The sequence below is a fragment of the Pipistrellus kuhlii genome, unplaced genomic scaffold (assembly GCF_014108245.1).
Source record: "Pipistrellus kuhlii isolate mPipKuh1 unplaced genomic scaffold, mPipKuh1.p scaffold_m20_p_31, whole genome shotgun sequence".
NCBI lineage: Eukaryota > Metazoa > Chordata > Mammalia > Chiroptera > Vespertilionidae > Pipistrellus > Pipistrellus kuhlii.
Genome location: NW_023425531.1, coordinates 5,695,070 through 5,708,001, shown reverse-complemented (window position 1 = coordinate 5,708,001; position 12,932 = coordinate 5,695,070). Strand labels below are relative to the sequence as shown.

The window sequence follows — 12,932 nt, the reverse complement described above, 5'->3', positions numbered from 1 at the left end:
GTGCCATGCCCTGGGCACCGCACAGCTCAGCATTGGGCCCTGTCCTGGAAGGCTTTTGTGTTGAGCTGAGGAGAGGACTTGCTGCTCTCAGGGCAGCTACCCACAGCTTCTGTCTGCACCGTCACAGGGAAGGGTCCCACAGGCCCAGCTCTGTGGCGGGGCTTGCGTGGCCGGGCCCAGTGGCTGGGGGAGACAGGGTAGCAGAGGGGTGGCTGAGCTGGGAGGGCACATGGGCCTCCATGTGACAGGTCCTGCTCCTCAGCTCTGGGCAAGAAAGGCCTGACACTAGGGCAGCCCAGGGGTGTGGCGGGAGCAAGTGCAAATATGGCCTCGCTGCTCTCCTGGCCTCGCTGCCTTCCCTGTAGCTAAGAGCTCCTTCCTGAGGGCCCTGGAGCTCACGCACCCCCTGTGGGACCCAGGGTGACTGTGGGTGGTGTCTTAGACCGTGCTCCGGAGGGAGCAGGGTGGTGGTGGGTCAGCCTGCCCCAGTGCCCAGGCCTCCCTCACACCGCTGTCCCGCAGACCCAGCTCATCCAGATGGTGGTGTGGATGCTGCAGCACAGGCTCCTGGTCCAGCTGCACACCTACGTCTGCCTGATGGCCTCCCCCAGCCAGGACGAGCCCCGCCTGCGCGAAGACGAGGTCCCCTTCACTACCAGGGTCAGCGGCCGCAGCCTCAGCACACCCAATGCCCTCAGCTTTGGCTCCCCAAGTAGGAATCCCTTCCCAGGGCATCAATCTTGTGGTGGGGGAAGGGGAGGGTCAGGCCCCTGAGGACCACTTGGGAGTGGTGGCCAAGAGATCCAACAAGGGCGCTGCTCAGAATGGGCCCCGTGCACACACTGCCTCTCCTGCGGGCGGCTCAGCAGCCTCCTAAAGGACAGGAGGTCCGTCCCCGCTTCCTGCTCCCTGTGGCTCTGAGGAGGCTGGATCTTTGGGATATTGAGCAGCGGCTTGCTCAAGGCAGGAGTAGCCTGCCCCGGCCTGCCCTGTCATCCATCACTGGGGGGACAATGGAAACCTCTGCCCCAGGGCCTGTGAGGAGACAGTGACTGCCCTGTCCCTTCTTAAGAGCCGTGTGGCCATGGCGTCCCCCCAAAGGCAGCAGTCCCCGGGCGTGGGGAAGAGGGGCTGGAAGGCTTTGCGGGCGGTGCCTCCCCAGGCTGAGGCTTGGCCTCCGGCTTCAGGTTCAGGGCGAGGACCTGTCCAGCCCCTCATGCATGTCGGGTGGGAGGGATGTGCTTGGGGGCGGACGGCTCTCTGACCCGTGCCCACCCACAGCCAGCAGTGACGACATGACGCTCACCAGCCCCAGCATGGACAACTCCAGCGCAGAGCTGCTCCCCAGTGGAGACTCCCCGCTGAACAAGAGGATGACCGAGAACCTGCTGGCCAGCCTGTCGGAGCACGAGCGGGCAGCCATCCTCAGTGTGCCCGCCGCCCAGAACCCCGAGGACCTCCGCATGTTTGCCAGGTGGGAGCTGGGACAGGGGGGGCCCGGTCCTCGTCTGGGGAGGGTCAGGACAGGAAGTGGATGGGGCTGTACCCAGCAGCCCACAACTTAAATCCATTGAGGACAAACAGCACTCGCTGGGTGAGTGGGTGTCCCTGCCTGCTACCTGTGCATGCCAGGCGAGAGTCCAGTCTGTTGCTGAGACAACGGTCTGTACCTCTGTCTTCAGGAGTCTCTCCAGGACTTCCTGGGTGTTAGTCACTTCCTAGGAAGCAGCAGCAAGTTCTCATCCTCATGCATATTGGGTGGGAGGGATGGCAGTGATTTTTCCCAGGACTTAGCCGGGGGAGGAGGATCCAGATCCCCACATTATAGGTGACACAGAGTTGGTCACACCCACCCAGTTTGGGGCACCCTAGATGCATGGTTTTCTGGGGGAGGTCAGACTGTCAGGGGCTGAGCCCCCAGCTAAGAACCACATGCCAGGCAGCTCTTTCAAGCAGCTGGTCCAGCCTCTGTTCAGTCCCAGGCTGACACCTCCCCAAGAGCAGTGACCCCATTTGGATCCAGAGCCACATGGGACTCGCTGCCAAGTAGAATGAAAAAGATGAGCCTCCACAGATCTGTCCCCCTGCACTGCCCACCCATGTCAGAATGCCGAGGGTGGCTGTGACCTCGGGCTCAGCGGGCTCTGGGGTTTGAACAGTAATGTGTTCTCACAGACCCACTTCAGAGAACTACGGTGGGCAACAGCCCAGGACACCTGCCTGCTCCTGTTGGGGGGTTGGGGTGGGCATGGGCAGCTGCCTCCGGGGCCTCTGAGACGCCCTCACCAGCTGTTTCGGCCTGTGGGCCCTCAGTGGCTGCTGGGACAGAGGCCAGCCTGGGCTTGTGCACCCTCCCTCCAGGCTGCTGCAGTACTTCCGTGGCCGCCACCACCTGGAGGAGATCATGTACAACGAGAACACAAGGCGCTCGCAGCTGCTCATGCTCTTCGACAAGTTCCGCAGCGTGCTGGTGGTGACCACCCACGAGGACCCAGTCATCGCCGTCTTCCAGGCCCTGCTGACGTGAGCCTGGGCCGGGGACGCAGAGACAGGCTGCTGCAGCGCATGGGGCACCGGCACCTCCCACCCCGGGGCTCCCTCCTGACTTCAGCCTGGGTCAGCTGCCTCATGGGGCTGCTGCCCTCTGCATTCTCACTGGTCTAGTCCTCCAAACTGATCCGGTGTCTGAGCCGAGAAGGTGAGGCTCTGAGCTGGGGGAGCCTGCGTGAGGCTGCATGCTTCCCACACAGATTTGGGCCTGTGTTCCCGGCCCCTTCCACTGCTGTCCTTCAAGACTGAGGGCTCAGGGCCTGGTCTGGCGGCCCTGCACTGCCCCATTCCTCCCAGCTTGTGGGCCTTCCATGGTCATCTCCACCCTGGCCCTCACCGCAGCTGCCAGGAGGCTCAGGCCTTAGCCATCTGCTCCCCTTTGCCACCTGAGGCAGAGGGCCTGGGCTCGTCCAGGGTGCTTTCCCGGCTCCCCGTGGGGTGGCTCTGCACTGGTGTTCCCAGTCCTCCCTCACAAGGTGGGGCGCCGTGGGCCCTCATCGGCCTGAGGAGGGCAGTGCCCACGCTGGGCCTGGCTCTAGGTGCCCTGCTGCACACGCAGCCCCACCTCCACGTCCTGGAGGAGGGACGGATCACTGAGGGGCTCTGGCTGACACACAGTGACACGTTTTCTAGAAAGAAAGCATTTATTTGTTTGTAAACAATTAAAAAGCCTGCCCTTAGCAGGCCCTTGCTTAGACCTGTGTGTTCTGCTCAGCTCCTCTGTCCACCACGCTGACCCAGGGGCTGCCCTGGATATAGAAGCGCAGGGGCTTCTGGGTCCACTCTCCCGCGCTGCCGATGCCCACTCGGGCTGCCGCCACCACAGCTGGCTCCCGGGGCCCCGGGGGGCGGGGCTCTAGCCACACAGCCTCGTCCGTGGTCAGGTCTCGTTGGTCGAAGCTCTTGTCGATGGCCAGGGCCTGACAGAGCTTGGAGGGGCCGCTGCAGAGCTCCCGGTCTTTGAGGGCGCGGCCGGCACTGCCTTTCCGGGAGGAAGTGCGGAGCTGCCGCATGGTCTCCAGGCCCCCCAGGGGCTCCAGTGCCCGCAGCAAGACACATGCTCCATCCCCTGTGGGACAGACAGACAGACAGTGATTGGCCCTCCCTCCCCAGGGCACTGCCAGTGCTGCAGGGATGAGGCAGCTGTCTTCCCGAGCTCCCCTGTACCCATTCACACCACCCCCACTTCCCACACACCTGCACCACGAGGCCCCGGGCGGGCCTCCATGCAGCCAGAGGGCCCGGCCACCAGCTCGGGAGAACCAGGGAAAAGGCATCCTCTGGTTTGGTGACAGCTGCAGCTTTGAGGTTGGCAAAGGAAACCCCAAATGGTCGGTCCTCCCTGAGCCCGGTCATCTCTACCCAGGCCTAGGGTTCCCCCATCTGCCTATACCCACTGTGTCCATTGGGCAGCCAGAAGGTTGGCTCAGAGCAGCTAGCAGTGTGCATAGGATGCCAGGTGGGCCTCACCCCATGACTCGGTGGGGAGACAAACAGGGCAGAAGGACGTGCCTGCCGACAGCACCCCCCCTTTGGGATCCTTCCTGACCCACCAGTCCAGAATACTCCAGCAAATTGACACCCTGGGCCCAATAAGACACATTTGTCCAAACTCCCTTGGCCCTGCATGGCTGGGGCAGTGATGACCTGGACCCTGGCCAGAGAACCCCAATCCCAGCCAGGCCACTCTCCTGACACCAGCTCTGCTCGCTCACGTTGGCCTGCCCTTCTACCTGGGGGTCTGAGAGGCTCAGCCTGAGGGGCGGCCAGGCCAGGCCCCACTCTTGGGCCTCACAGCACCTGGGAGAACCCGGAGTGAATGCAGCAGCTACACTCCCTGCACAGCCAGCAGCGGGCAGGTGGGGTTTTTGTGACCAGATGCTTTTAACCGGTCAGCTTTCAAAGAACCGCAAGATATACTGAGGGCAGCCTGGCCGGCAGGGCTCTGGTTGAGCACTGACTTATGAACCAGGAGGTCACAGTTTGATTCCTGGTCAGTATGGGGCGTGCAGGAGGCAGCCGATCCACGATTCTCTCTCATCATTGATGTTTCTATCTTTCCTTCCTCTCTGAAATTAGTAAAAATATATTTAAAAAAGAAAAGAAGATATACTAAGGGCAGACCCAGCCAGTTTGGCTCAGTGGAGAGAGCGCTGGCCTGCAGACAGATTCTGGCCAAGGGCACGCTCCTTGGTTGCAGGCTCGATCCCTGGCCCTGGAGGGGGCTCATGCGGGAGTCAGCCAGTTAATGTGTCTCTCACATCGATGCTTCCCTTTCTCCGTCCTCTCTTCCACTCACTAAAAATCAATGGAAAATCTGATCCTCAGGGGAGGATGAACAAAAACAAACAAAAATAAAGATATACTAAGGGTAAGCAAAGACTTGAAGTTCCAGTCCCTCTAATTGCTGGGCCCATCCCACCAGCCTCGACTCCCTCTGTGTCCATGCCGAGCTGCTGTAGGTGTAGCATGTCCCTCACTCTGTCACCTCCTGCTTTATCCCATACCCCTTCTCCAGCTGACAAAATCAGAACACCAAACTTTCTTCCCACCGAGGCTCCAGTCTCATCTCTACTCCGCCTGCACCCACTTGGCCCCTTTCCCTCGATGCACCTGGACAGCCGTTGCCCTGACTTGGTACCCATGTGGTTTGCTGCTCTCCTGAACCAGGTGCGCCTGGGGCATGTTGGTCATGTGTCCAGAAAGTAATGATGCCACCTCCCACATCTGCCCTGCCCACCCTCAGAAGCCCTGGCTCCTCCCTCCCTTGCTGACCACAGCCCCAGACACCTCTGGCCTCAGTCTTTCTCCTTATCCGAGTTCAGCCCCACCTCACAGGACGACCAAAATAAGCTCCAGAGTGAGAACAGGCCCTGGGGTGCTCCCGCCATCCTGATGTCCAGCCACTCACTTTCCCTCAACACCCTTCTGTGCCAGGCACGGGCCAGTTGGTTACCCAGCCCTCATGCCCTTGATCACCCCCAGCTGCCCTCTAGGCAGTCACAGCTCCCACGCCCCTGGAGTCATTCAACAAGTGTGTCTGACTGACAGCACACCAAACCCATCCCCCCAGCCTCCTCAGCATCCGTTCATCTTGGGACCAGCAGGAGGCTTGGCAGACAGACAGACACGGGGACTGGGAGCCAGCGTGGGCGGGGCAGACCCTGCTCCTGTCAGCAGTGGCTCTGATGAGATGGTGCTGTGGGCTCTTTTGAGCACAGTCCACCCCGAGAGCATGGCCACCTGCTCACCAAGTGCAGAAAGGCCACCCGGACAGGACCCACGAGCTGTGTGAGAGCTCTGGTCCAGCATCTTCCCCGATGGTACTACTGACATTGAGGCGAATGGCTTTTGTGATGGGGGGTCTCCTATGCATTGTGAGCTGGTCAGCACCAACCCACCAGCCATGATGACCAAAAATGCCTCCAGACAACGCCTAATGCCCCTCCAGGTGGCAGAATCATCTCTGGCTGAGAACCGATTCAGACCCCATAACTGGCAGCCTGGCAAGGCTCCTGCCAGAGCCCTACTCAACTCAAATGGATTTCACCCTCCTTTTCCCACAACCAGCCCCTGAGTCTACCCTGGCCTGTTGGTAACACCAGGTCTGAGCTCTGGAGCCAGCGGTGCCTCATGGAACCTGTGTGCTATGTGTTCCAGTCAACCCATGACCTCTATCTCATGGAGGTCCCGGTCCCTCTGACCACCCTGTGACTACGGCCAGAGCTCCTGAACCCTGACCTAGCCCAGCAACGGCACCTGCTCACTCAAACCCCTGCCCCACCCTGGTCTTCCCAAGGGTCTGCCAGCCGAGGGGGCTGAGTCCAGGCCGCCTGCTCCCGCCCCCAGCGCTGCTCACCTTGGCTGGAGACATTCATGCAGAAGTACATGCCATAGATGAAGTACACATACAGGGTCCCCGGCTTCATGAACATGCCACGGTTGCGGGGGGTCTGCCGGCCACCCCTCGAATGAGCAGCTTCATCCTCTGGCCCCAAATATGCCTCAGTCTCAACAATGCGGCCACGGAGCTCTGTGCCGTCGTCGAGTCGCCGGACCAAGACCTGTGGGCACCAGTGTCAGCTCAGGACACGAAGGGTGGTTCCCTCCACCTGACAGGCCACAGCCTGGACCGCACCTCCCTGCTCTGGGCACACCAGGCCAGCCAGGGCAGACCTAGCCGGTTTGGCTCAGTGTCCCCCCAGTGTCCCTCTAGACCACAGACCTTGTTCACTGAGTGTCTTGTCCATCTGTGTCTCTAGACCACAGACCTTATTCACTGAGTGGGTTGCAGCCATTTCAAGCTCTGGCCTTTGCTGGGCTGCAAACCAGCGCTAGTGAATTCATCCACTCCTTGTCCTCTCAGGCCCTCCATCACACCATCTCCTCCCCTTTCAGGGTCCCCCTGAACTTATATGCTTAGGCTGGAGCAGGGCAGCATGGAGGACACCCCATGGCTGCCTGTGGGCTAAACACAAAGCACTGCCACCAGCTGAAAGGCCTTTCTGAGCAGCAGGACTGACTGCCCACCGTGCTCCTGGCCGGACCTTGGCCCGGGTGCAGCCAGCTCCACAGGGCATGGGGTCAGTGTGGGCAGTGGGCCAGGAAGATGAACCTGGCTGCAGTTGGCTTGGACAGTACCCTGGGCAGGGGTGGGGCAGGAGGGGCCAGAGGGGCCAGCCGAGCACAGGGGCAGTTGCCAGGGAATGTCACGGGAGGGGGAGGTGAAGGGGGCAGCGGGTGCCCTCAGGCCAGCAGAGCACCCAGGAGGGCCGCCCAGGGGAGCCAGGCCAGCGGAGTGCTGAGCATGCGGGGTCAGTGCTCCCCAGCCGGAGCCTTTCTGCCCTCTGGAGGGACTGCCTCTGGGCGGCACAGCAGTGTGGCCCGGGCCAGAGCTCCAGGCCTGACGCAACCACGGTTCACAGTGGGCCTTTGGGGGCAGCCACCTCCCCAGGGGTGTGCCCAGCCCCTGCCCTGTCCTTAGGGCAGAGCAATCAGCTGGACAGCCGAGCTGCCCCTGCTTTAGCCCAGGAGCCCAGTGTGTCTGCGGCCAGGGTCCGTGTCATGGGACAGGGAGGCGAGTGCTGGGCTGGACGCTGGGGCAGTGCTGGGGGAGGCCTTCCTCAGACCGAAGGGAGGGAAGAAGGGGGTTGATGCCCCGGGAGCCCATCTCCAGGCACGAAGAGGGAGGCCCATTCCATCTCAGATGAGGCCTCGCCTCCATCCTTCCAGGGGGTCAAGGTGGCTCCTCCGTGCGCCTCGCTCTCCTGTTCCCACACCTCCAGAGGCCAACGGGTGCCTGCCCTTCCGAGGGCAGCTTCTCACGGCTCTTTTCTCACTGCTGTTTTTCAACTGGAATTTTCCGCTCTGAATTTCATTCTGGTGAAATTTCCTGATGGCAGATGTTGGTTGCCTCCCGGGCCCATTACAAACACATCTCCTTGCTGGTGGAGGGTCCTGGGGGAGGCAACACCTTCTCAGACAAGAGGGCGACTGGAGAGCGGTCGGGGTGTCATGGCTCCTGGCCATGACCTGCGGAGGGATGCCCGAGCCTGGCCTGGTGGTCTGCAGGGACACCCCTGGGCTGTGAGAGGCTGTCCTCCCTGACCACAGGACACGGCGAGCCCCCTGCCGGAGCCCGCCCTCTGCCCTCGGGCGTGATGGCCGAATCGGACCCGCTGAGGCGAGGCCGGCCCCTCCGCGGGGCTCCTCTGCCCCAGGCACTGGGTGTGAGCACATGCCCTCAGTACGGGGGCTCCCTCAGGAGGACCTTCTGGCCCTGCAGCTGAGCCAGGCCTGGCCCTCGCCCACGAAGTCCTACTCGAGGTGACGCTCCGCCAGCTCACGTTGTGGGATCTGCTCCTCTCAGCGCCCAGCGCCCGGGCCCTTTTCCATTCGTCACAGAAACGGGTCCGCCTGGCCACGGTACCCTACCGGTGGGCTCGTGGGATCTCAGAGAGGACTCACACCCAGGAACAGCACCCCCCTGCTGCTCCAGGCACTCTGCTGCTGCTGCTGGCACACAGGTCCTGCCCCATCCCCGCTTCCCAGGCTGGACCCGGACCTCGTGGCCCAGGATGAGCGACAGGCACCAGCACTGTGGGCTGGGCGGTGAGCAGGAGGCGGCGTGTCAAGGCAGTCCTGACACTGGGCAGTCCGCAGGCCATGGCCACTGCTCTCATGTGGCTAAAAGCTCTCACTACTACACCAACAGACAAGCTACAGAGGGGCACTGTGCCAGGGGGCAGGGGGACAAAGTTAGCCCCCACAGTCACGGGGCGGCACCTGAAAGAAGCCTGCCCTGAGGGCAATACCAGGTGGGGGCCGGTGTCCTCACCATCTCAGCCTTCCTCCCAACTGGCTCCGAACCCTCCCTCCCCAGATGACGGAGGTGAAGCTTCCGGTGTGGCAGAGCCGGTAACTGCGTGAGGACACGCAGGGCCGAGCCAGGGACGCCAGCCCGGTGGGGAGCGGTCTGGTGCCCACAGACCTCGCACGGTGATGGCCACGGCGGCAGAGGCCACGCCGCTGCATCCACGTTACCTGTCCCAGAAACGCCCGCGCCAGGGCGACTGCGGGCTGGTCGAAGAAGTCTAGTCCCAGGCGAGCAGGGGCGTCTCTTGGGCTTGAGAAATAGATACTGCGCTGGGGACCCAGAGCCAGGCGGGGCTCCTGGGGGGAGGGTGTCGGGGTCCCGCCTGGTGGGCTCTGATGCCGCTCTGCCTCCGAAAGGCGCTGCTTTTTCTGCCCCAGTTTGCGGGAAAGCTGTTAGAGGAAAGAACCAAAGGAAGCGTCTGAACAGGAGCGGGCAGGGGGCGGTGATGAGGGCGACCACGTTGTGCAAACAGAATGCCAGACCCGCTGTGCTCAGGGCCTGGCTCCGGAGGGTCCCCCGGAGGCCATGCGGAAAGAGTGCCTGCGAGGAGGGGTTGGTGGCAGCAGGGGCGGGGTCAGGGTGACCACAGGCAGGACACGTACAATCTGGCAAAGGGCTGCAGGCCCAGGGAGGGGATGGCGGGCACCCACTGCTGGCACCGGAAGGCTGGTATCCTTTGATTCCCATTATCCTGTGGATCCCAAACGGATTCTGAGCTAGCTTTTGGAACCCTTCAGACCTTAGCCAGGAATTTGGTGGGGAAATGGACTGAGGGTATGACACCCAACTACCCCCCCCCACCAGCTGACACATCCACCATGCCATACCCCATGTCAGAATGGCACACGTGTCAAACACAAGGCCCGCGGGCCAAATCCGTCCCGCCAGGCCTTGCAATGTGGCCCGCACCACGCTGTCATCACTGCACTCCGCTGCGTTTCCATCACGACAGTTTATGACTGTTCAGTAAACCATTCGGCCCGCGATTTAGGCTGGATTTTAGATTTTGGCCCCTTCTCTGATTGAGTTCGACACCCCTAGCCTAGAACCATGGTCGGCAAACTGGCTTGCGAGCCACATGCAACTCTTTGGCTCCTTAAGTGTGGCTCTTCCACAAAATACCATGGCCTGGCCGAGTCTATTTTGAAGAAATGGCGTTAGAAGAAGTTTAAGTTTAAAAAAATGTGGCTCTCCAAAGGAATTTCAGTCATTGTACTGTTGATATTTGGCTCTGTTGACTGAGTTTGCTGACCACTGGCCTAGAAGGTCTGACACACACACCAGTGGGTAAACACCAGGCTGATCACCTGCTTGGCCCCATTCCAAGCTCATGGCCCCCCCCCACCTACTCCCCCCCAGTGAGTTCCCAGTTGTCCGCTGCCTCATGACCAGGAAGTCAGGGCAAAGGTGAGGTCTCCTGAGGGGTGAGGATCCCTTTCTGCCTCCTACCTGCCACCCGGACCCGCTCCCGCCAAGGAGAGCTGAGCACACCCCCTGGCTGCTCTAGGCACGGCTGGTCTCCGGGAGCTGAAGGAGCAGGTGGGCAGCAGGGCCTGGGAGCGCCCCCCCCCCCAACAGGGCTGCTCTGCAGCAGGCCCGTGTCTCCCCAGCATGTGACAGACCCATTATTTTTAACACGAGTGCTGACGCCCCAGTCTGCTGAGAATGGACACTGACGTGACCGTCTTTGCAGCCCAGCCCATCTGCCAACCCCCACCGGGGGCTCAGACTCTGGGACGCTGAGGCCCCGGCTCTCCCCCTGCATTTGGCCCCCCGCCTGCCCCCTGCCACTCGGGTCACTCTGGGTGCCTGCCCTGGCCCACCCTGGGTGGTGGGGGCTCCCATGGCTGCCCGGGGACTGGGGCTCAGAGAGGCCTCAGCGTCCCCAGCACAGACCTCGGATTGGAAACTGCCTCAGGCCTTCGTGGAGATGGTGATGCAGGCTGCTGGACCCGCGGGTGACCCTGCCGTGGCATCCATGTGGGGGTCTCAAACCGCGCGCCTGGGTGCCTCACTCGCATGGCCGGGCCCCGGTTAGGAATGAGGGTTCCCTGGGTGAGAAGCACCAGAAAATGACCTAAGATGCCCTCCTGTTTCCTCATCTCCGGTACCGGATCCAACCACATCTGCCCTGAGAGTAGAATGAGAGAAGCCAGAGCACTTGGCTGGCATACAGCAAGCACTCAGTGACGGGCTGGCCGGGGCGCGGACCACTAGGGATACCTGTGGCGGGGCCAAGCCTGGGCTAAGAGTTTCTCACCAGGCTAAGGGGCCTGGCCTGGCCCGGTTGTGGGTGTCCAAGGGACCCCCCCAGCCCTGCATCAAAACCTGGGCTAGCCGAAACCGGTTTGGCTCAGTGGATAGAGCGTCGGCCTGTGGACTGAGAGGTCCCAGGTTCGATTCCGGTCAAGGTCATGTACATTGGTTGTGGGCACATCCTCAGTAGGGGGTGTGCAGGAGGCAGCTGGTCGATGTTTCTCTCTCATCGATGTTTCTAGCTCTCTATTCCTCTCCCTTTCTCTCTGTAAAAAAATCAATAAAAAACAAAACAAAACAAAAAAAACCCTGGACTAACGGGGAGTTAGTAAGTAAAGGGGGAGCACTGCCCCGGCTGTAAGGTGACCAGACGTCCCGATTTTTAACAAGTTGTCCCGTGGCGCTTTAAAAAAAAAAAAAAAAAATCGGGACTTTTTTAAAACGCCGCGGAACAACTTGTTAAAAATCGGGACCGTCCCGCCTGGTCACCTTAGGGCCACCTGCTAGGTCGGGCAGGCCAGCTCTGGGGAGGGGGCATCTGAGCTGGGCCCAAGCGCCCCGCATTTAGCCGGGCCCCGACTTTTTTTCCTGGCAAATGTAGTAGCTCGGCCAGGAGCCCGCCCCGCCGGCAGGCGCTCGCCTAGGAGCCGCAGACCCAGTCGGGGAGCCGTTTCCGGCGGGTTGTGTCTCCGGGGAGACTTTCGGCCTCGGAGGCGGCCCCTCGGCCGCGCCGGGGGCGAGAAGCGCGCTCAGCGGGGCGCACTCACCTGGGCCCCGCTCCGCACGGGCATCCCGCGGCCGAGGCCCGGGCTCCTGCAACCGGCCAGCCCCACGGAGCCCACCCGGGAGCCGCCGCCGGAAGCTCCGCCGCGGAGGGGGCGGGGCCGGCGCCTGCGCAGAGGAGGCCGGGGCGGGGGGCGGGGCCGGCGCCTGCGCAGAGGAGGCCGGGGCAGGGGCGGGGCTTCGGGAGCGGCGCCGACTCCGCCCCGCAGGAGGGGCCGGGCGGGGCCACGCCGAGGTGGTTCGGCGGGACCGGGCTCCGGGAGATCCCCTGGCCCGGCGCCTCACCTCCGGTCCTGGACATAGGCCCGGAGGGCTGGGCTCTGCGGAGTGAGCGAGGAGAAAGCCCCATTGACCTGCCTCCGTCTCCCCCCTCTCGTAGCCGGATAGCCCACTCCTCCGCCAGCCGGTGGTGATGCCCCCAGCCGGCTGGTCCGTCCTGAGCCTTGTCCGGACCCCCAGGGGCCCCTGTGGGAGGTGTAGGGCTTTGGAGAAGGGCCTGCAGACGGAGGGGGTGCACGTGGAGATTATGGGAGACCGGGTCCTTGGGACCTGCCTTCGGAGGGAGTCATCTGGGTGGAAATGACTGATGCCAGACTCCCAGGAAGCCCGCGCCAGGGTCAGCACACGCCCGGGGGTTCTGTCTCCGAAGTGGAGCCCCGACCCCTCCCACCGCGAGGATGCTGAAGGGGGCCTGCTGGAGCAGGGCCAGCCTCCTCTGCAGCCTGAGGCCTGTGCTAGGGCAGCAGCTAGGGGCAGCATGGGGAGTGCCGCTGCCCTCCACTTCCGATGCCTCTTCACAGTCCCAGCACCAGCTGCCTATTCTCTCTAAAGTTGGATTTGTGCCCCAAGGGGGAGGAGAAGGGGAATCTGGGGAGAGCAGCAGTGAGGAAGGAAGGGCTGTGGGTAGTCGCTCTTTTGGCTGAGGATTGTTCTGGGGAATTTCCCTGCCTCGAGAAGGCACACTGGT

The 12,932-nt window shown here is 62.4% G+C and overlaps 2 protein-coding genes across 7 annotated transcripts in view; one reads left to right on the top strand and one right to left on the bottom strand.

The window, feature by feature from the left end:
- The window catches only part of NPRL3 (NPR3 like, GATOR1 complex subunit), a 39,381-nt gene extending 36,134 nt beyond the window's left edge, over nt 1-3,247 (top strand). For all 6 annotated transcript variants that reach the window (XM_036460297.2, XM_036460295.2, XM_045570299.1 and 3 more), the window contains 3 exons: nt 523-712; nt 1,282-1,474; nt 2,362-3,247. In XM_036460297.2, coding sequence (XP_036316190.1) covers nt 523-712; nt 1,282-1,474; nt 2,362-2,527 — 549 coding nt within the window. In that variant the 3' untranslated portion in view covers nt 2,528-3,247. The remainder of the gene's footprint in view (nt 1-522; nt 713-1,281; nt 1,475-2,361) is intronic.
- On the bottom strand, nt 3,176-12,071 carry MPG (N-methylpurine DNA glycosylase). The gene is made up of 4 exons (XM_036460319.2): nt 11,950-12,071; nt 9,094-9,315; nt 6,410-6,614; nt 3,176-3,619 (listed from the first exon to the last, which is right to left on the bottom strand). The coding sequence occupies exons 1-4, from the start codon at nt 11,971-11,973 to the stop codon at nt 3,243-3,245; spliced, it is 828 nt and encodes a 275-aa protein (XP_036316212.1). The 5' UTR covers nt 11,974-12,071; the 3' UTR covers nt 3,176-3,242.
- Between the last annotated feature and the right edge of the window lie 861 nt (nt 12,072-12,932).

What these genes read in the sequence shown, in the direction of transcription:
- MPG (XM_036460319.2), bottom strand. Translation starts at nt 11,973, where the DNA reads ATGCCCGTGCGGAGCGGGGCCCAG. An exon ending in CGCGGGCGTTTCTGGGACAG is followed by an intron (nt 6,615 to 9,093) that starts GTAACGTGGATG and finishes TGGTGCCCACAG; the next exon opens with GTCTTGGTCCGGCGACTCGA. An exon ending in CATGAATGTCTCCAGCCAAG is followed by an intron (nt 3,620 to 6,409) that starts GTGAGCAGCGCT and finishes TCTGTCCCACAG; the next exon opens with GGGATGGAGCATGTGTCTTG.